Source organism: Budorcas taxicolor, chromosome 4, assembly GCF_023091745.1.
Source record: "Budorcas taxicolor isolate Tak-1 chromosome 4, Takin1.1, whole genome shotgun sequence".
Classification (NCBI taxonomy): domain Eukaryota; kingdom Metazoa; phylum Chordata; class Mammalia; order Artiodactyla; family Bovidae; genus Budorcas; species Budorcas taxicolor.
In genome coordinates this window covers 66,445,408-66,469,030 of record NC_068913.1, presented here as the reverse complement: position 1 = coordinate 66,469,030, position 23,623 = coordinate 66,445,408, and the positions used below count along the sequence as shown (strand labels likewise).

The 23,623-nt window shown below is 39.3% G+C and overlaps 1 protein-coding gene across 1 annotated transcript in view; it reads right to left on the bottom strand.

Moving 5' to 3' along the window:
* Positions 1-23,623, bottom strand: part of PDE1C (phosphodiesterase 1C) — a 609,137-nt gene that overhangs the window by 111,031 nt on the left and 474,483 nt on the right. Inside the window, exons 4-7 of the mRNA XM_052638578.1 lie at positions 11,086-11,199; positions 8,985-9,167; positions 7,934-8,000; positions 616-732 (exon numbers count right to left, since the gene is read on the bottom strand). Coding sequence (XP_052494538.1) covers positions 616-732; positions 7,934-8,000; positions 8,985-9,167; positions 11,086-11,199 — 481 coding nt within the window. The remainder of the gene's footprint in view (positions 1-615; positions 733-7,933; positions 8,001-8,984; positions 9,168-11,085; positions 11,200-23,623) is intronic.

Below are 23,623 nucleotides of genomic sequence, written 5' to 3'. Positions count from 1 at the left end.
GGGCACGATACGGCAGATGCCAGCAGATAAAGCTCAGGCTCCCTAGAGAATAGGATCCCACCTCCAGAATCTGTGGAATCAGAAGGCCGAGGAGGTGGAACACTGGAATTGGCTCATGCTCTTAAAGTTGAAGAATTAATTTAAAACATAAATGGCTGGGAAATATCAATGATCTATCATAGATGATAAGTGAGAGTATTTGTGTGAATTTGAGCCAAGTGGCCGAAAGAGAAGTTCATGGAGACAATAAATGCATACTCTATCTCCATTCCTGTCTCCTTGCCGGTGGTGGTCATTAGTACACAGAGTCTGGCTGAAAGGAGCACTGTAGGCAGAGCCGGCAGGTAGGTCTGGTTCAGGCTTCCAGCTGTACTTCTAGGAAGACTGGGATCTAAATAGGTGGCTCCAGTCTCTCCCTTGTTGATGAGCTCACCAGGCAAGGGAGTAATGAAAGTTCCCCTCAGTGTGGAGTTTGTGGCAGTGGCTTTCTGGACAAGTCACCCCAGAGCAGCTTTCAGTCTACATTAGAAGGATTCTCTTGGTCTCAGCCCAAAAGTCCTGCAAGGCTGGACAAATATGTGCAGTTGTTTTGTTTTGTTTTAATTAGACACTGACCTTGAAACGGCTGATCAGATCATAGCGAGTGAGTAACTCATAGAAAATGAATTTCAGTGCATGGTCCCCACTGGCTTCATTGAGGGAAAAGACATCAAAAGACCATTTGTCCACATCCTACAGGTCAGGGCAGAAAGAAAGAATTCATTAGTTGGTAGCCACTTACATTTATCTCCCTACTTTGGGGTTAGCCTGTAATTTTGGGGGTTACCCTAACTTGGTAATTCAGTCTAAGACTCTAATACTGTTTCCCCTCTCAAACTTTTTCCAATATGGCAATCCTATATAGCATTTGCTGATAAAATATGAAATAGCTTTATCAGTAATAACAAGAGCTATAATTTACTGGGTACCTACCTAGGCATTACGATCAATGATAAATATATAATTCATCCTGAAGACAAGCCTAGTGGTAGGTATTATCAGCCATATCTCACAAATGAGAAAACTGAGAAGTTAGCTAATTTCCCTAAGATTCATAGAAGGCAAGTGTTAGGAATACATGTGGGGCAAAAACACAAACACACGTTCAACTGAAGTTTAAATTCAGGCTCTTTCCATTAACCTTCCACTGCTGCTGCTGCTGTTGCTAAGTCGCTTCAGTTGTGTCCGACTCTATGCGACTTCATAGACGGCAGCCCACCAGGCTCCCCTGTCCCTGGGATTCTCCAGGCAAGAACACTGGAGTGGGTTGCCATTTCCTTCTCCAATGCATGAAAGTGAAAAGTGAAAGTGAAGTCGCTCAGTCGTGTCCGACTCTTTGCAACCCCATGGACTGCAGCCTACCAGGTTCCTCCGTCCATGGGGTTTTCCAGGCAACAGTACTGGAGTGGTTGGCCATTGCCTTCTCCGAACCTTCCACTACTTCTGCTGAATTTCAAAATTTAAACTGACTTCACAATAACCTAGGGTGTTTCCTACCCCTAACCAGCCTTGTGATTCCATCTACTGACTTCCTCTTAGTCCATTGTGGAGAATGTTAACCCACTTAAAAGTCTTCAGAAACACACATGATATAGAACTCAAAACAATGTGCCACCTCAAGAATCTAATCTGCTAAGCTGAAAACAAGGAGAAAGCCTTCATTTCATGGGATGGAAAAATGTTATCACTTCTGAAGTCACTGATCTGAGGACAGAGTCCTCAAATCTGTAAGTCACTTTACTGGAAAATATAAAACTAAGAGCTAAGCTGAACACACTCCTCACACACTACTCTTAAAGTTCAGAGTTTTATTTGCCCAGAAAATAGTGGCTTCAAAATTATCTTTGACAAAGGAGGCAAGAATATACAATGGAGTAAAGACAATCTCTTTAACAAGTGGTGCTGGGAAAACTGGTCAACCACTTGTAAAAGAATGAAACTAGATCACTTTCTAACACCATACACAAAAATAAACTCAAAATGGATTAAAGATCTAAACGTAAGACCAGAAACTTTAAAACTCCTAGAGGAGAATATAGGCAAAACACTCCGACATAAATCACAGCAGGATCCTCTATGACCCACCTCCCAGAATTCTGGAAATAAAAGCAAAAATAAACAAATGGGATCTAATTAAAATTAAAAGCTTCTGCACAACAAAGGAAAATATAAGCAAAGTGAAAAGACAGCCTTCTGAATGGGAGAAAATTATAGCAAATGAAGCAACTGACAAACAACTAATCTCAAAAATATACAAGCAACTTATGCAGCTCAATTCCAGAAAAATAAACGACCCAATCGAAAAATGGGCCAAAGAACTAAATAGACATTTCTCCAAAGAAGACATACGGATGGCTAACAAACACATGAAAAGATGCTCAACATCACTCATTATCAGAGAAATGCAAATCAAAACCACAATGAGGTACCACTTCACACCAGTCAGAATGGCTGCGATCCAAAAATCTGCAAGCAGTAAATGCTGGAGAGGGTGTGGAGAAAAGGGAACCCTCCTACACTGTTGGTGGGAATGCAAACTAGTACAGCCACTATGGAGAACAGTGTGGAGATTCCATAAAAAATTGCAAATAGAACTGCCTTATGACCCAGCAATCCCACTGCTGGGCATACACACCGAGGAAACCAGAATTGAAAGAGACACATGTACCCCAATGTTCATCGCAGCACTGTTTATAATAGCCAGGACATGGAAACAACCTAGATGTCCATCAGCAGATGAATGGATAAGAAAGCTGTGGTACATATACACAATGGAGTATTACTCAGCCGTTAAAAAGAATACATTTGAATCAGTTCTGATGAGATGGATGAAACTGGAGCCGATTATACAGAGTGAAGTAAGCCAGAAAGAAAAACACCAATACAGTATACTAACACATAAATATGGAATTTAGAAAGATGGCAATGACAACCCTGTATGCAAGACAGCAAAAAAGACACAGCTGTGTATAACGGACTTTTGGACTCAGAGGGAGAGGGAGAGGGTGGGATGATTTGGGAGAATGGCATTGTAACATGTATACTATCATGTAAGAATAGAATCGCCAGTCTATGTCCGACGCAGGATACAGCATGCTTGGGGCTGGTGCACGGTGATGACCCAGAGAGACGTTATGGGGAGGGAGGTGGGTGGGGGGCTGATGTTTGGGAACGCATGTACACCCGTGGTTGATTCATGTCAATGTATGGCAAAACCAATACAGTATTGTAAATTAAAATAAAGGAAAAAAAATTATTACAAAAAAAAATAAAAGCAATCATGATTTCAAAAATATATATATATATACATATATGTAAACACTGTCAAATACGTCTTTTGACTTATAGATAACTACTTGTGGGTGTTACAAACAAAGGCATGTTTAAGAAATAATTAAAGCAATAGTCATTTGGTTTCTCAGCATATCAAGAGTTTTATTTCAGTGGTTAAGGAAAGTGTACTGCCATGAGTATGACAATAAGGATGCATGCGAGATCACACTGAATCTGAGCTAGGTGTCAGATGGTCTCCTGGAAGAGACCTTGGCTTTCAGAAACTGCTGGACCCAGTGACTCCCACATCAGCCTTCACTGCATTCCAACATCATCTATCCATCCCAATCCTGCTCCTCTCCAAAGATCCCAATCATGCAGATCACCCTGAGATCATGAAGGGTCTCTCTCATGGACACCAGGGCACAGGGAAAACAAACTGTATACAGGGAAAACCAAACATTTCCAGAAAGGTTTCAAATAGATTGTTTCAATTCACATTCAGTAGTAAATCTCACCTTGCTGCTGCTAAGTCGCTTCAGTCATGTCCGACTCTATGCAACCCCATAGATGGCAGCCCACCAGGCTCCTCTGTCCCTGGGATTCTCCAGGCAAGAATATTGGAATGGGTTGCCATTTCCTTCTCCAATGCATGAAAGTGAAAAGTGAAAGTGAAGTCGCTCAGTCATGCCCGACTCTTAGCGACCCCATGGACTGCAGCCTACCAGGCTCCTCCATCCATGGGATTTTCCAGGCAAGAGTACTGGAGTGGGTTGCCATCACCTTAGCCTCCAATAATTTCTCCTCCATTATAAAAAGTAAAGAAATAGCCACAAGTGCTAAACATTTTCTGTGCCAGGCACAGTAGGAACTGTTGATACACATTTGCAAACCCTTATAACCCTAAAAACTTCCTCCAGTTTCATAGATGGCCACCCCAGAGAGATGAAATGAAGTGTCTAATGCCAATACCAGGCAATATCTCCACTGATGCCCCAGTGACAGCATTACTGACAGATGACATTGTAAACTCAATGAATATGTGCTGTGACCCAAGCCTTAGGCCTTAAATACCCCAAGAGTGCCTAGGACACAGACAGTGGAGCCATTTAAGATTAACCCAAGACCCAAGGTTCACCTTGAAAGTGAGAGTTGCTCAGCTGTGTCTGATTCTTTGTGACCCCATGAACTATACAGTCCATGGACTTCTCCAGGCCAGAATACTGGAGTGGGTAGCTTTTCCCTTCTCCAGAGGATCTTCCCAACCAGGGATCAAACCCAGGTCTCCTGCAATGCAGGCGGATTCTTTACCAGTTGAGCCATAAGGGAAGCCCAAGAATACTGGAGTGGGTAGCCTATCCCTTCTCCAGCAAATCTTCACAACCTAGCAGTCGAACAAGGGTCTCCTGCACTGCAGGCAGATTCTTTACCAACTGAACTATCAAGGAAGCCCTAAGGTTCACCTTGGCTACCAAAACTGGCACTGTCATGACAGCCATTGTCTAGCTATTAGTTAAAGAAAAGTCCACTGACAACTCAGTAGGTAGGAAAACATTTGGTCACATCTGACTATTTTTAATCCTCTTCACTTAAATGAATAAAAGAAGAAAAAAAAAGCTATCACTGGAAATGAAGAGATAATCATAGTAAAAAGTCAAGATTTATTCTGAATATTCGGTCTTAGAGAAACAGAAGGATGTGTAAATACAGACCGTGAGATGGATAGTCTCTCTAGCCCCTCATTCTGGGGAGACTTTAGCTGCGATTCTCAAATTTCAGTGTTCTTTAGAACCACCTGGGGTGCTCAGAAAAAAAATGTTGATTCTTTGGTGCAGGATTCTGAAGAATCCTGGCTTGTGGCCTGGAATCTACATTTTAACAAGCACCTAATTTAACTGCCTTAAACCAATCTTCTCTTCTTAGCAAATTTGGCCCAAGCACCAGTCCCGTGAATTTCCTATTAGTCTAACGTGAAGGAAGCCTGAACCTCCTCATTTCCTTCCACTTTAAACCTGGAGTCTGTCCAGGGTGTCTCTTCCTGAGTCACACAGCATATGCCCATCTAAAGAACAGCACAATTCTCCATTTCTGATAACCCCACCTTAGAAGATTAGAGATAAAACCACCCAAATTAGAAGCTAGCATTCACTGCATGGAAACAAATAAAAAGAATAAAAGTGCAACATATTTCAAATTTAGAGATTGGTGGTGGCTAATTATTCTCTTCCTTAAATGTTATTTTGTGCTATGTTCTCACATTAGTCACAAAGGTTAAGATGACAGTAGCAGGATGATTATTTTATTAATTGTATTCTCTCAGGCTTTTGGGAAATTTTCTGTAACAGAAGAAAACAATAGTGTCTCCATATAAATTGCTGGCAGTGGAGTGAAAATAACCTTTTTCTAATAACTACTATGTAAAAAAAGGAATCTAGGTCATCTCTCCAGTTCAACTCCAATCCACTGAAAATTAAACCAGAGTCTAGGAACACAGAAAAATATTACATTGTAAAAAGGTCTTGAACTTCCAAAGTAAAGAGAGCATACAACCAAGAGAAACAACAGCTTTAGCCTTCAGCACATATTAGCAATGGTGTGGAGAAGGGCAGCAATTCAGAGTTAGTATTCATCCTGAAATCATCAAGGTAACTTTCTCCTCCAAAAGACAACATGTGTACTTCTGAGAAGTACTTTTCCCCTAAGCATAAAATAACAATTCACGCACATCACAGGTTGTTCCACATTTCTTCATTCTGTGTAGAAAAGAAGCTCCAATTTGTAAGAAATATTTTCATAAATTTCTTAGTACCGGTATAACCGCCTGTATTTATTTTCACGATAAAGGAAGAAATTAAGGATAAAAGATGCTTTTAACATTCCTAAGACTTTCACTGAAGGTTTCAGATTCAATTATGAAAATCAATGCAACTTCACAGTGGGTGTTATGAAACACCAGATCTTCTAAAGTGGTTTCACAGATTAAATAAGAAATGTTGCTGTGAGTTACACAATGATTTATTGAGCATTAGAGTTGGGGTTGTAGAGGGAGAGAAAACATGTGTCTTCTTGCTGTATCTTTCCTGAGCACCCTTCCTGTCCTAGATGACTTGACAAGAGAAAGAAAATGGTGAACTGAGAATCTGAATACAGAGTCTCCCAAAGTCAGCTAGTGAATGTCCCTGAGACAAGAGAAAGGGACTATGAAATATAAAATCAAACTGGCCCTAAAGGGCTCTTTCTTGACATTAAATTGATCTGATTCTGTGAATAGGGAATTTAAATTATCTTCTGAAAATTTTATCGGGGATAAACTTTTCAGGTTTCAGAGAAAGATTAAAATAGCTTTGTAGTTGTTGTTCAGCCATTGAGTCATGTCTGACTCTCTCCAGCCCCACGGACTTATAGTCTGTCAGGCTCCTCCGTGCATGAAATTCCCCAGGCAAGAATACTGGAGTGAGTTGCCATTTCCTTCTCCAGGGGATCTTCCTGGACCAGGGATCAAACCCATGTCTCTTGCATTGGCAGGCGGATTCTTTACCACTGAGTCACCAGGGAAGCCCATTTAACAAGAGTCAGAATGCTGGAACCTCTTTGACTAAGCTGACACGACTCCACATGTAGGCACCAGGCAATGTCAACCAGTTCCATGATCCTGGGCCTTAGCTCATCCCCTAAATGTAAAAGACCAGTGAGTCTGAATCTATACACACATACAAAAATACATCTACACAAGGGCTTCCCTTGGGGCTCAGTTGGTAAAGAATCTGCCTGCAGTGTGGGAGACCTGGGTTCAATACCTGGGTTGGGAAGATCCTCTGAAGAAGGGAAAGACTACCCACTCCAGGATTCTGGCCTGGAGAATTCCATGGAATTCATGGGGTCCAAAGAGTCGGACACAACTGAGTGATGTACACTTTCACTTTCAAGGGCTCTGAGAGATATTCCGTACAATTCCAAGAGCTTGTCTGATTGGGAGTCATTCTGTAGGATTTAAACTCTTTACACTCAAGCATTTTGTGACTTTCCATGGAACTTTCAGGTTTTGTGAGAGTTTTGGGAAAATAGGAGGATACATGAAGAGGATGAGGGCTCTGGAGAACATACTTTCATGCATAAAATGTTACTGAGAGCTTACTATCTGCCTATAACTCTGGTATCAAACCTTAGTTCTGTCTCTGCCTTTTTTTTAGTCTCACTGAGTCTTAGCCTCTTCATCTACAAAATGTACATCGAGTAGGTAAGAAGATAATGGTAGAATTATGGTCACAAAAGTTCCTCCTAATGTTGGACATTTATAACCAGAACAAATTTGATCTCCTATGGCCAAAGTCAGACTGAGTCTCGTAATGCTAGATCACTGTACTGATTACCAAACTACTCCAAGACAGCAGAAAGAAATGAAACTACACAGAATTCCATATTTGTTTTAAAATGGCAGTACAAAGGCTTAAAAATTAGCAATACCATTACTGAACAGATAAGTAAAAGATAATGGAAGAAAAAAGTCAGGAATGACTGGGAAAGCTATAAATGAACTGTAAATGAAAACTCATTTTCTAACAACAAATTTAGGTTTTTATAGGGCACCATATACATTATAAGACTTTTTTAATGGTATTACCTTCAATGCTTCAATAACAGCTGGTGGATAGCTCAGTCCAACCATGTTTGATGTCCGTCTATACATTCTGGCAAAGTCAGAAGGAAAAAAAAATACAATATTATATCTTACAAAGAAAAATTAGCAGGCCACATAGTTACACAAGTATTGACAATTAATAAGAAGTCATATCATCTGATAAACCCAAGGAACCTAAAATTTATTTTACAACCTTTCTCATAGTCATTCAAGGGGCTTAAATGTTCAAATCAAATGAAATTAAAGCAATCCCAAACATGTAAACCACTGGAAACAAACAAACAAAAATTAAGTCTATGTGACCCAAATGAAGTTATTAAAATGGGTCTCCTCTTCTGCTGGAAGTGAATTGTAGTGTAGCACAGATAATATGTAATGTAGTACTTTATCCTGAAAAAAGAACTCCTATGGGGGATCCATTTAGAAGAGATTTTTCTTTAGAACTAAAAGATTAAAGAGAACTCGAAAAGAGAACTAAAAGAACTCAAAAAACTAGAGAGAAAAATGCCCCAGGTAAACTTTGAGGCAACCACAGCATTCCTAAAACATGTAATTGTGTGGTAAGGATTGTAGGAAGAATATCAATTTCTGGAATCCATTTCTGGGGATGGGGCGATTTAATTTCAAAGAGCAAAGTGACTTACAAAACTGGAAAGTGTCATGGGGAACTCAAACCCCTTGACTGAACTTCTCCCTGGATCAATACCCTCACAAAGCACCTTTGACCTGTTTCAAATGTAGACATCATCCATATATGTCAAATAATGATAAGATACGTCTTTTTTTTTTAAATCAGAGGCTGAACTCAAACTAAATCTTAATGTGAACAAAAAGAATTCCAAGCAAAGGCAAAAAGCTTGTGCTAATGATGCTGCAAAGATATGTTTTTGCATCTCTTCTTATTCAAGACAGTTTCCACCCAGAATTTTTAGTATTTATAAAAATACCAAACCTACATCAAAGCAAAGTCTTCAGTTATTAGAAACCAGTATCCCTTTCGCTGCTTTGGTTAGTGAATGACAGATATCTTTACCTCTCCACAAATATCCCAGCCTGTACTGCATGGACGATGCTCTTGAACCGCGGCTTCTCCTCGCTTCTTCTGAGCATCATCCCCATCTGCCGCGTGAAGGTGGAGGCCAGCCAGTCTCGGACCTCAGAAGGCACTGCATCTGACTGAATGTCACTGAGCTCATCTTCTGTATCCAGGAGTCGCCTGGACCCAAGAAACAGAACCACGACACAGATTAAATCTGAAGTTAGAGCTCCCTGTTCAAAGCAGCTGTTCCTTCTCTCCAAACCACCTGAATACACAGGTGAAAAAAAAACAACCCATAATAAATGGGCCACAAAAAAATCCAGTACTTTTTTGGGCAAGGCTTGTGAACGCCCAGCATTTGTGTTTCAAGGTGGTTTTCTCTACCACACTGGATAAAGGAACAAAGGAGTCAGAGAAGGTCAAATAGTCTTCATCTCAGGCTCTGTGGGCCTGATCCACTGCACTCAGCTGTAACCAGTATCTTTATTCCTTCATGATTTGTGGAATTTGAATAGAATCTAAAGCTCTCATTTGAAATGCACTCACAAGATTTATTTCATAGATGGCCAAGTGGCATTATGCAACCAATACAATATTGTAAAGTAAAAAAATAATAATAATAAAATAAATAAAAATAAAAATTTAAACTGAAAAAAAGAGAAAATAATGGCACTTCAAAACTGTAGACAACACTGTGGCTGATTTAGGTTGATGTATGGCAAAAATCATCACAATATTGTAAAGTAATTATCTTCCAATTAAAACAAATAAATTAAATTTTTAAAAGTGATAAACAACAATACTGTATTACAAACTTCAAAGCTGTGAAGATCTTAGATCTTAATTATTCCCACCACAAAAGAAAAATAATTATGTGATGTGATACAGATGTTAGTTAACCCTATAGTGATAATCTTATGGTAGTAAATAAATAGAACATATTGTATACCTTAATTTTTATAATGTTACATGTCAATTACATCTCAATAAAACTAAAAAGGAAAAAAAAAAGAGTTTGCAAAGTGTTACCCAAATCACATCAACTCAGTCTTCTGAAGTAATAAACCCAAATGGCAAATACTGATACCCTCTCTAGCTTGATAGGACATTACAGAAACTTAAATGTCTAAATTTAAGCAAAATTTCCTAAATAATTCAGTTCTTTATTTGAGAATAGTGATCTGTCATGTGTGCTTAGCAGACTTTTCAGACCTAATCATGGATTAGGCTAGAACAGAACATAAACAGCAATAAATTACAATACTGTAAAACTTGAAAAGTTGTATTTTATACTTATGTTAAGCCCTACTAAAAATAAGCAGTAAAAACAGGTGTCAATGAGTTTTTTCTTTTTTTCTTTAGATCCTCCAATTGGAAGGTAAGGGAGAAATATACAACATTTAGGAAAAAAACAAAAAACAAAAAAAAACCCATGGTATCAAATTTCCTTAAATTAGGAACCAAGCATATCACCAAAAACTAAACCACACAATTCTTAAAAGTACTGGGAAATCCTATCAGATTAAAATTTGGCATAGAAAAGTTATACATCAAAAATACTAACAGTGGAGCTTCTCTGAACTAGATAAAACAAGAAAGGCCTTTCATATTTACCAATTCAATGTTTTCAAAGAAAAGCAATTTTTTCTTTCCTCTCAAATGCACTTAGTAACTGGAAGTGCTTTGGGACTTATGGATAATTCAAGTGGAAAGGGTCTTCTAGGAAAATCAATAACATATCAAAGGATTGAGGGAGGAATATTGGGTGTTTAAGAGAACAAATGCTTCTTCAACCCTTCAAAACCTGCCATTTACAGATGGACATCATGAATTAAAACTTGAATGCAATTTTTAGGCTGAGATGAATAATATGTAATAATTCCAGAATAACTCTACATTTGATTAGAAATTTAGTAATCCTTTTATAAATGAGGATGTAAAGAGGATATGTGATATCCAAATCTACCCTATTTGTGAAAACTAAAGCTCAAATCAAACCAATCATTTGAATGTTACCACCTACATGCCATGAGGGACATTTCAAAAAGTCATATAATAGAAAATTTATCATCGACTTCTTGCCATTTTAGCTCACCTGGTTTCATCAATGTACACAGATTCAAGCACAGAGGCTGCATATTCCAAATTCTTCTTGAGATCTACCACTGAAGCCTCCCCTCTCTCTAATTGTTTGACCAAAGATCGTAACCTGGAGGTAGGGGAAGAGACATGATTCAATTAGAATAGAAGAAACAAAAAATAAGCCTACAATTAGAGTGAACAGTTTATAGCCATTAAATGTTTTTATTTATCCCAATATATATGAAAGGAAATTACAAATCTAATGATGAAACCATTATTTCTCAAAGAAGCGAGTTATAAAATAAATTCACACATTTTTTTTCCCCCACTATGAATCAGGAACAAAAGTGTTCTCATGTACCAAGACTGACCTTGTCCCACACTTTCTAACTACCTTTCATCTTTCTAACAGTTTCCTAAATTATCAATAATTTTGCTTTTCTGATTTTAATTCTTTTTGGTCCTAATTGGATAGAGTAAAGCATGACCAGCAGCATCACCAAACACTGCTTCAGGTGAAGGTACTTTGTTCAGCTGTGACCATAGAGAATAGCAGTCTCATGGCCCACAGGTGTTCCAAGACAGGCAATGAGACTTAGAGCCCCAAAATCACCACAGAGGGCTGCAGAAGGGATACAAGAAGGCAGACTCTTTTACTGGACAGGAAGAATTCCTCTGGTGGTGCTGGTGGTAGTGGTTTAGTCGCTAAGTCATGTCCGACTCTTGCAACCCCATGGACAGAGGAGCCTGGCAGGATATAGTCCACGGGATTCTCCAGGCCAGAATACTGGAGGGGGGTGCCATTTCCTTCTCCCAGAATTACTATAGGAGCAGATAAATACCCTAGCTTTGTTTTTTAAAGGAGGATGGATGATAAACCGAGGTACTGAGGACAAGACTTTTCCCACTGCTCTTCAAGAATTTCCTGGAGTAGGAAATGACAACCCATTCCAGTATTCTTGCCTAGAGAATTCTACGGACAGAGGAGCTTGGTGGGCTACAGTCCATGGGATCCCAAAGAGTCAGACACAACTGAGGACGCACAAGTTCCAGACAGTGTAAGAGAAACAATAAAACTCTCCTCTTATTATATGAACATCATCCCCACAGAGAAGGACTCCCTACATATAAGAACAATAAAATGCCAACAGATTATCAAAGACAGGAACTGGGAACACTGTAAATACCACAGAGATTTGGAGATTGCACAACTCTTCAGGCTGTTTGACAGCCAGCAAACAACATCACTTTGAGGACAAGACTGAGTTTGAATGCATTTGGACTTCCCAGACAGCACTAGTACTAAAAAATCAGCCCGCCAATGCAGGAGACGATGCAGGTTTGATCCCTGGGTCGTGAAGATCCCCTGGAGTAGGAAATGGCAGCCTATGGTTTTTCCAGTAGTTATGTACGGATGTGAGAGCTGGACCATAAAGAAGGCTGAGTGCCAAATAATTGATGCTTTTGAACCGTGGTGCTGGAGAAGATTCTTGAGAGTCCCTTGAACTGCAAAGAGATCAGACCAGACGATCCTAAAGGAAATCAACACTGTATATTCATTGGAAGGATTGATGCTCAAGCTGAAGCTCCAATACTTTGGCCACCTGATGTGAAGAGCTGACTCATTATAAAAGACCCTGATGCTAGGAAAAATTCAAGGAAGGAGAAGGGAACAACAGAGGATGAGATGGTTGGATGGTATCACCGACTCAATGGACATGAGTTTGAGCAAACTCTGGGAGATAGTGAAGGACAAGGAAGCCTGGTGTGCTGTAATTCATGAGGTCAAAAAGAGTCAGACACAACTTGGCAACTAAAGAACAACAACAATGCTTGCTAATTATAACCATCATGTTGTACATAGATGCCCAGAATTTATTTATCATATAACTGGAAGTCTGTACTCTTTGACTAACACCCCCCATATACCACTGTTTATTTTAGAAGGCATTTGTTATCATTATTGCCATTGTTGTTATTCAGTGGCCTTGGTCATCACAGGTAACCACATGAGAGGCATCCTATCAGGATCAGTTCAGTTCAGTCGCTCAGTCGTATCCGACTCTTTGCAACCCCATGAATCGCAGCACGCCAGGCCTCCCTGTCCATCACCATCTCCTGGAGTTCACGCAAACTCACATCCATCGAGTTGGTGATGCCATCCAGCCATCTCATCCCCTGTCGTCCCCTTTTCCTCCTGCCCCCAATCCCTCTCAGCATCAGAGTCTTTTCCAATAAGTCAACTGTTTGCATGAGGTGGCCAAAGTACTGGATACTTAAGATTATTATCAAGTCTCCATTTCCCAAAGCCATTTCCACTTTTCTGACTTCAAAATATTCTCAGGCTTGCATTCATAATGGAGGACAGGTCAACTTCTCCACAAGGCATAAACTACTCCCCTCCAGATCTACATGAAAATGATAAATAATAACGAAGGAGGAAAAGCTCAGGATCAACCTTAAAAAGTAGACAAGAGGGTCAGCCATACAAAAGAAATTTCCAGGAATTTCAGTGACGTAAAATACAACGGAAATTAGATGGAGGGTAGTGGCTAGCTGACCTGTGAATCTCCACCATGCAAAAGGGAAATAACACAAAGGAAATAAGCAGAGGCCTCTGCACACTTGGAGGTGAGAGTCAGCCTATGGATCCCATTAGCAGCATTAGGAAGTGTTCTGGTTTTCCAGGCAGCCCAAGACAGGGAGCCTGCATGGAAGGGTGTACCAGTCACTCACACACACTGGACAGCCAGCCTGCCAAAGAATGGGGAGACTGCAGAAGCAAGCCCTGAGAACTGTTCCAAATAAGGAATGGAAGCTCTTTAGCAATAAATGTTCCTGGCTAAGTCTGCCTCTAATTCTGACTCTCACTTCAGAAGCCAAACTACCCACTAAGCTGTTTGGACTCTCCACTGGCAAAGTAAAATGAGGGTAAATGTAAGCTTTCTAAAAACTTTCTCCCTTTATTTAGGGCTTAAAAATTCTACCAGGGTTTGACATGAATCTCAAATAGAACCCATCGCAGTACTCAAAATCTCAGAGAAGACAAAACACAAAAATTATGAGGGAACATATAAGACAAATAGAAGTAAGAACCAGATGATTCTCTCTTCCTACAAAAGGACATCCCTAAGAAACAAACAGAAGCAGCTTTAATCAAATAAGTTTCCCTAGACTGAGGAAAAACCTTTAAAGCAGATGAAAAGGGATCAAATAAAACCAGAAAAAAATCCAACATATTCTGTTGTCATTTTTTATCTCTGAAAATAAAAAAAAGAAAGCATTAAGAAAAATATATTACTTACAAAGTAACAAAAATTCAAGCTAGCCATAGACTTCCACAATGCCAAATATCAGAAACCAATTTAATGACAATACCAGTTTTTGAGAATAATACAGTGTAATTCAAGATATCTAGATTTACCTATGGGTTTCCCTGGTGGCTCAGTGGTAAAGAATTGCCTGCCAATTCAGGAGACACAGGAGACATAGCTTCGATCCCTGGTCTGGGAAGATTCCCTGGAGAAAGAAATGGCAACCTACTCCAGTATTCTTGCCTAGAGAACTCTATGGACAGAAGAGCCCAGCGGGCTACAGTCCATGAGGTCACAAAGAGTTGTCACGATTTAGTGACTAAACAACAACAACAAATATTTACCTATATTTAGTATAATTGTCATGTATATGTGAAGCCAACAAATATATTCTCAGGTGTGCACAAGCTCAAAATTTCATCATTCATATGCTTTTACAGAAAACAAAAACAAAACACTTTAAGGCAAACTCTGAGATAGTGACCTTTCAAGGAGGATAGATTTGTGGGTCTCCAATTAAATGGATTCTGGATTTATGACTTAAATGTAACAAAGCCAATCTTGACAAAATGGACAAGTAGTTTAAAAACATTAAAAAGGAGTGGCAGGTGAAATACAATGCTCATTATACAAAGACAACTACACATGAAAATGACTGACCCTTCTTTTCTAGGTAAGTTCCTATTCCTAGTATAAATGCTTCCTATGTCCCTTTTATGAACTAAAAATTAATTATAATCAGTCAAAAACAATTGAAATTACTCATAACACTATATGGAATATAATTTCATATCCATTCTTATTAATAATTCCCAATCCAGGGAAAGTACAGTATTGGGAGAATTAAGTCATGAAAGCACAGTATTGTAGATCGAGTTGTGAAGAGCTGTACATCAATCTGCAATATGTAGTCCAGGACCCCAGGCCAGACCCAGGGTGGTGCTCCCTGATCAGCAATTCAGATCAGCAGCACCGAAAATCATCTTCCCAGAAAGCCCCAGGCATCACGTCACAACACGCAGAAAATCAGCAGCATAGGGCTTCAACCAGATGTAGTCACCAGTAGAGCTGGACAGACACTGAACACAGCCACACTTATGTATCCAGTGTAAGCCAACCAGTGTGACCCACTGGATTACAACCCAGTAATCCAGCCTGACTCAACAGAAAGCTGTAAACAGAAGCAAACCCCTAGCCCAGTGGCTTCTACAAACCCAGAGAAGAAGTGACCCAAAATAAAGCATATTCAAAGGGTTGGGAGGGAGGTTGGAAGGAGCTTCAAGAGTGAGGGGACATGTGTAAACCTATGGCTGATTCATGCTGATGTATGGCAGAAAGCAATACTACCTTGTAAAGCAATTATCTTTCACTTAAAAATAAAAAAATAGAGTATCTTCAAGATGCCTAAGACTTACTAGAAATTCATATCCATTTCCATCTCTCTAGATGATAAGATGAGTGAAAGATCCACCAACACCCTGCCAGACATGAAGGAAACCTATGACAACACACCCATGGTGTTTATGGAAAACACCCAGAGACATTCACCTCTTTTTATTCAAGGACAACTAACCAGGAAAAAAAAAAATTTCCAACAAGATTCAGTAATTAAAAAAAAGTAGAGAATCACCTTCAAATTGCAGAGAAAGGACTCACTTTTGAAAAGAAGATTCACTACTGAAAACACAAGTAAATTGTAGAGAGCATCTGCTTTGTGTTCAATAAAATTCAGGAAAACAGATCTGAGAAACAAAGGTGAAAGCTGAAATCATAGGTAATAAAAGTGGACATACCGAGAGCAGAAGTTAAAAAGAAATGAAATACGACAACAAAAAGACTATAAGAACTGGAAAAAAAAAATAGTGACCAACTTCCTATATACCCAGCTCCTATTCGGACTAGTACCTATCACAGGTATAAGTTACAGCTTTCCCTGTCCACATAGCTGCTGGCTTCCTGCTTTATGCAGCTGCCACACAAAAGGAAAGCCCTGGTAGCTCAGTCAGTAGAGGATCTGCCTGCAGTGAGGGAGACCCGCCTTTGATCCCTGAGCCGGGAAGATCCCCTGGAGAAGGAAACGGCAAACACCCCAGTATTCTTGCCTGAAAAATCCCATGGACAGAGGAGCCTGGCGGGTGACAGTCCATTGGGTTGCAAGAGTTAGACATGACTTAGTGACTAAACCACCCACACAAACCCTAGGAAATTCCAGATCCTTATTTTCAAATATTGTTGGGCTTTAGGGGAGCACTCAGGTGGGTGATGCTTCACTGGCCCCACATTCTGCCCTCTCCTCTAATCCTTTTTATTTCTTAGAACATTCTGCCTTGACCCCCACCCCACTCTGCCACCTACAGTTGGTGAAACTGCTGCTTTCTGAGCAGAAGACTTTCAAATTAGCTCTTTTACCACTAGTCACAAACTAGTCTCAAAACCTGAAAAATGTCTTAAGGTTTCTGGGAATATGGAGGCACTCTTACCTATTTTTCATCATAGTACAGGTTTACCCTAAAACTCAATCCATCTTAAGAGTTGTCTGAAAATAGCCAAAATCCTAATACCCATACTACAAACTATTTTTGTGAGACTTGGAGAGACTAGTTAAGCAGAAAGGCTCAGATGCCTTCCTTTCTTTTCCCAGTAAAGTTTGTCTGGATGTTTTTCCATTTAATTCATTTTACCTAAAAGTCCAATGTTCCCAAGGATAGGTCCCATGGTGAGCTGTAGTACATCTAGTTTTCTAATACTATTCAAAAGGATTTTTGGTCCAGGCACCTAAAGGAAGGGAGGGAGGGAGGGAGAAGGGAAATGTACAGCAGCAAGAATAATACAGTTTCTCTTTTGAGTGAATGTTCATAGTTTCCTGCACCCCATCCATTCCTGTCGCTGTGGCTGCCAGATAATAGTTCCAGTACAGAAGCGCAACACCATTTTAGGAATAGCTCACACTTTCAAACTCTGGCAAGATGCCTTTCTCGTTAAGTGCACACATGTGTGCTCACTCATGCCCTACTCTTTGCGACCCCCTGGACTGTAGCCTGCTGGGCTCCTCTGTCCATGGGATTTTCCAGGCAAGAATACCAGAGAGGGTTGCCATTTCCTCCTCCAGGGGATCTTCCCGACCGAGGGACTGAACACGCATCTCCTGCATTGGCAGGCAAGATTCTTTACTGCTGAGCCATCAGGGAAGCAGCCTTTCTCTTAAGATAGTGTATAATCTCATTGTGGATGAGCCTCTGCCATCTCTGCCTTCCATTTCTCCACATAAACCCTTTGCTTTCTCTAAGCTTCTCTGCTGCAAGGCATATGATGAAATGCTACATTCCTTCAGCTCCCAGTGCCCTCAGGTCCAGTGCAATTCCTGGATGAATACCTGGAGACCATGTCATTATTGGGATTACAGAAAACTTTTGGAAGAGAAACTAAATGAGGCAAGACCTGCCCACTGTATTTGGAACTTGGAAGGCAAGTGGAAAAGACAAAGTCTCTTTTCTTTTCCCACAAAGATAATTTCTAGGACCAACAAAGTTGACTTTATTAGGAAGCAACTTTTTGACTCAACTGTATAACTTAGACAAGCACCCTAAAATGGACTTGGCACAATTCCCTATCCAAGTGAGCTCCCCAAAACCCTTCAACACTAGGCTTCAAGAGCACATACATTTATCGAGCTTTAAATGCTCCTGGAATGAAATCAGAAAAACACAAGCAAAAATAGACTGGAATAAGAGCCATGAAACATGCTTTCTTCTGTCTGTCCATTCTGTCCAAGGTTATTCTCCCTGAGAATGGATAAGCAGTCCTAGAATGCCAGTGTAGCTTACAAAGGCTATTGTCTCAGCCAGGCTTTGTTTAGTTTGAAAGAATGTCAAAAGGAACTGCATCTTTTACAGCACTTCCCATCCATGTCCCAATGAATCATGAGCCCTAAAACTTCATTTGAATAATAAAAAAACCACCGTCTCAGTTCATCACATCGATGTATTTGCAAAGCAAAGGCCTCTCTGTGTACTTTCCACACACCTGTTTCCTCTATGTCACTCCCATTCCTGCCACTTACCTAAATGCCACAGAAAGCAAACTGAAACAACTCCTCCAAATGGGATTTCAGGCTCACGCTTTAATGTCATCCAATGATACAACTGAATATTTTTCTGCAGACCTGTTTGTTTCTATAATTAACATTGTGGTACTTGAAACATCCCTTCAGCCTTGTCTGGGTGCTCTCTGAATGCAGGTACTGTGACAGGCTCCAGGAGTACAAAGTGGGAATATGCCGTGCCTTCTCTCAACTAGGGAAGACAGACGACTAATCAGAACTCACCCCACAAGCACAGCAAGCATGACGGCGGCATGAGACAGGGGTGCTAAGAAAGCACACAGGAGAGGAATCTCCAAGTCACAAGGCCCTCTCTAGAGGAGGGGATATCAGAGCTGCATCGAGGCCAGATAGACATCAGCCAGGCCAGCAAGATAGAATGGAGAACTTGGTGGACCAGGAAGATGGTGATACATTCAAGGAATCCCAATGTGGTTGGAACTCAGGGGACAAGAAGAGATAAAACTTCAGAAGACAGTGGAAGTCAGACCCTGGTGGACTTAGCAGACCAAGCTAAAGAAATTTCATTTTCTCCTGGAGACAATGGGGAGCCCTTGGAGAAATTTTAAGTGGGATGGGAGTGGCATGATAAGATTGGCATTTTAGAAAGATCAATCTAGCAGCAGAGTAGAAGACCGTAGGGACTCTGTGAGTAGGAAAATTATATATATTTTTGCTGTAATTAGGCTTGTCTGGTACCCTGAACAGTGCAGTATGAATATTATCTCTCATGTGATAGCACTCTGCTTAGGGTGTTGCATGACCAAGCTGGCAGTACGGATCATTGCTTTTAATAATTTCTGGGAAATGGCTTGTTTTAGGCATACGGTTTCCTGATTTAGCTGACCTCCAAACCAAAACAAAGAATCGGTTCAGTTCAGTCACTCAGTCGTGTCTAACTCCCTGCGACCCCGTGGACTGCAGCATGCCAGCCTTCCCTGTCCATCACCAACTCCTGGAGCTTGCTCAAACTCATGTCCATCGAGTCACCAACAAAAACAGAACTGGCAAAAATAGCCCTGTTATGTAAATTTTACCTACTGTCAATGCCATAAATAAAAAAAAAACACTTTTATGGTTCTCAATTACACATACTTGAGGCAGATATACAAAGAGATTTAAGTCAATTATCAGGGTCTAATTACCTTTTTACTGAAGAAAAAAAATTTGGTACCTAGGTTCATATCTATATTTTTTCATGCCTCTCTTATAATCTACTAACTAATAAAAATAATTGTAAGGTTATAGAAGATTTTATATCACATCATTCATAAAACTGACATAGCTGAACATGTACTGAACACCATACCCAGCTGCAAAATAAAACATTCTCTTCAAGCACACACGTAACACTCATCAAAACTGACATTATGCTGGGTAACAGCAAAAGCCTCAACAAGTTTCAACTAATTGAAATCATACAGATAATGTTCTATGACAACAGTGGAACTCAGCTTGAAATCAGTAGCAAAAAAAATGTCTAGATATACTCCAAATGCTTGAAAATTTATGAAGAAACTTCTAAATAATCAAAGATCAAATCAGAATATAATTTTAAATGCTAATAAAAATATGATTCATCAAAACCTGTATTACTCAAGTAAAGTACTACTTAGAGGGAAATGTATAGCCCTCATGTGGACATATGTGAAAAGGAGAAAATCTGAAAATAAGTGACTTCACTATCCACCTCGAGAAATTTTAAAGAGAAAAAATAAATTCAAATAAAGTAAAAGCAAAAAATGAACACAAAAGCAAAACTTCAGTAGAAACAAACTTAAAAACATAAATAATCAACAGAAATATCTTTTCTGATAAAGACAGCAAAAATAAACATGAAAGCAAAACTTCAGTAGAAAAAGAAACTTAATAACAGGGATAATCAACAAAAGCTTTATTTTTGAAACCTTAATTAAAGGCCACGCAAGACTGATCAAGAAAAAAAGAGAAAAGGCACAAGTAGACAACATCAGAAACAACATCCTACAAATCTGTAATAAAAGAATATCATAAGTACTTTTCTGCAGGTACATTTAAAATTTTAGATCAAAAGGGAAAATTATATGAAAATTTATCAAAGCTGACAGAAAAAAGGATAAAATATGAATATTTCTATACTTATCAAAGAAACTGAATCCACAGTTTACTGTTTTCCCACAAACAAAACTACAGTGCTAAATCACTTTATCAATGAATTCATCTAAACATTCGAAGAGGAACTAACACAGTCTTTCAGAGAAAAGCTAAAGTGGAAACATATTCCAACTCATTTTATGGGGCCAACATACTCCTGATTCCAAAACCAAACAGGGATATCATAGGAAAAGAATTACAAGACAGTTTCTCTTATGAACATAGATGCAAACATCCTGAGTGAAATTTTAACAAATTAAATCCAGTGATAGAAGAGAAAGCAAATAGTAAGAATCCAAGCAAACTTACAAGAATCCAAGGTTGATTTAACACTTAAAATCAATGAATAAATGTTATTCACTATTTTAACAGGAACAAGAGAGAAAAATCATATGATCACCATAAAAGACTTAAGCATCTAAGTGATAAATATCTTAGCAAAGGAATGAATGTGAATTTCCAATACTGGGTCTTTAAAACAGAAATGATACAGCAAAGAATCATAGATAATCCTGAAAACTGGAAACATGGAAAACTTTCCTGTTGAATTAGTCGAATACTACTACTTCTCTTCAAGATTGTATGAGAATTTTTCACCAGTTTAATAAGAAAAAAGAATGCATAAAAGATATGAGGACTTGAAATAAAAAATAAAACTGTCACTACAGATGAAATAATACTTAAGATAGGATACCTAAAAGAATTGGCAAATAAATTATTTGCAAAAGGTGAATTAAGCAAGATAACTAGAAAAACAGCAATAAACAATGAGAACAGAAATATGGTACTATCTACAAAAGCAGCAACATAAGAAGTATCTAAAAATAAATCCTACAACATATAAAAAAGTACCCTAAGAAAACTGTAAGATATTATTGTGTGTGTGTATGTGTTCAGTCATTCTTTATGATTCCATGGATTGTAGCCCACCAGGCTCTTCATCCATGGAATTTTCCAGGCAAGAACACTGAAGTGGGTTGCATTTCCTTCTCCAGGGGAAGATATATTGAGAGAAATTTAAATGGCCTAAATAAACATAAGGATAGTATATGTTCATAAATTATAAACTCAATATTTTAGAAATATGAATTTTGTCTAAACTTACCTACGGAGTCAATGTTATCCCAACAAATTCATCACAGGTCATTTGGTGTAAATCGACAGACTGATTTTAAAATTTATTTGGAAATGCAAAAAACCAAATATGCCAAATATGGTTTTGATTATAAAGAACAAACCTGAAGGACTTGTATTACCAGATAATTATAAAGCATTTAATCTGGGCCTGTATCCTTGACCACCTCACTATTTTAGCCCTCTCCTCTCAACATCCAGCTGGCATATGTAAGGATCGACACACATGCTTTGATAGTGACATAAACACAACAGAAGTAGGCAAAGAAATCTGCTGTAAGAAAAATTTAAAAACCAAATATAAATAGTTTTCTGATTATCCTACTCTATGTGTGATTTTTCCATCCCATTAGCATAGATCCATTCTTCAGATGTCCACTCAAGAAAACACTACAAACTCTCCTGGTCACTGTGGGTTTTCTAATGAATATTTGCATTCCTTTTGCTTTCACGAGGCTATGCTGCGGAGTAGTCCTGCATATTCTGCCTTCTCCTAGTTACTTTTCGACCAAGTAAATCTCCCTTCAGGATGCCTGGGTGTGAGACTGAGTGAGTGAGTATGTGTGCACACCATGGAATCTATGAACACCAGGCAGAAAGCACTGCTGGTTGAAGAGAGAAGCCTCATATTTTTTACTTCCAGAAGTATTAGGACCCAGGGTTAAAGTCTCAATCCCTTTAGAGTTGACATCAACTTTATTCCTTTGCAGTTCTTGCAGTAACACAATACAGTAATTTAGAAAGGAGTTCTCCCCACCGTCACTTTTGGTCTTCTAAAGAACTAGTTCCAGTTTATCCCTTACTTGTTTTCACTATCACCCAGCTCACATATTTTATTAAAAGGAAACAGTGCAAAAAACCCTGCAGTCTGACTCTAGGTTGGCAGAGATTATGGGAAAAGCATGTTAATATATGAACCCACTCTTTTGGTCATTGTTCTTCAGGAAAAAGAAATAAATGAAAAAGAAAAGCTGTGAATGAGCATCATTCAGAATTGACCACAGGCCATGCTGCAGACTGTGGAGGGAAAAGTAGATGAAATACTGCCAGGCTGCCAAAAGGTAAGTTCCAGAAGCCATTTTTCATTTGCAGCTATTCATGTGGAAAGAATTGCCATCCCTTTCCTCTGCTGATAAACATGCCACTTCAAAAACATCTGTCTCAATAGACTAAAGAAGTGACAAGAACTAAAAACATCTTTGAATGGTGGTAATGAGAGAAAGAAGATGAGCAGAAATGAGAAGGAAGTCTGCAGGAACATTCAGGAAGGCTGGAACAACACAGAGGCATGTTCCTCTGCATCTTAAGAGTCAACCCAACTCCACGGCTCCCTCACTTTCCTTTCCTGAATTCAGTTCCTTACTCAATCTGAGTTGCATTGTGTGGGTATGATTATCCAGAAAAGCTAAAGCTCACTCACCCAGCAAACTCACAGGAATTTGACCACGCCCGAAACACAGTTTCAGTTAAACGCATCTAAGACTACTTTTCCCCTCCCTTTTTTCTTGTAATAACATAAATGTGTGTGTCTATTAGTCGCTCAGTTATGTCCAACTCTTTGTGACGCCATGGATTGAAGCCTACCAGGCTCTTCTGCCCATGGGATCTCCCAGGCAAGAATACTGGAGTGGGTAGCCATTTCCGTCTCCAGGGGATCTGCCTGACCCCGGGATCAAAACTGAGGCTCCTGCATTGCAGACGGATTCTTTACTGTCTGAGCCACCAGGGAAGCCCAATAACAGTATCAATTCAAACATAAAAATCTACAAAGAATGGTTAAAGAGATGCTGAATTAGCACCGTTCTCTTCCTTAAAATTAATTTCCAGAAGAATTACAGAAATAAAAAACAAAACTCAAAGAAAACGGTGAG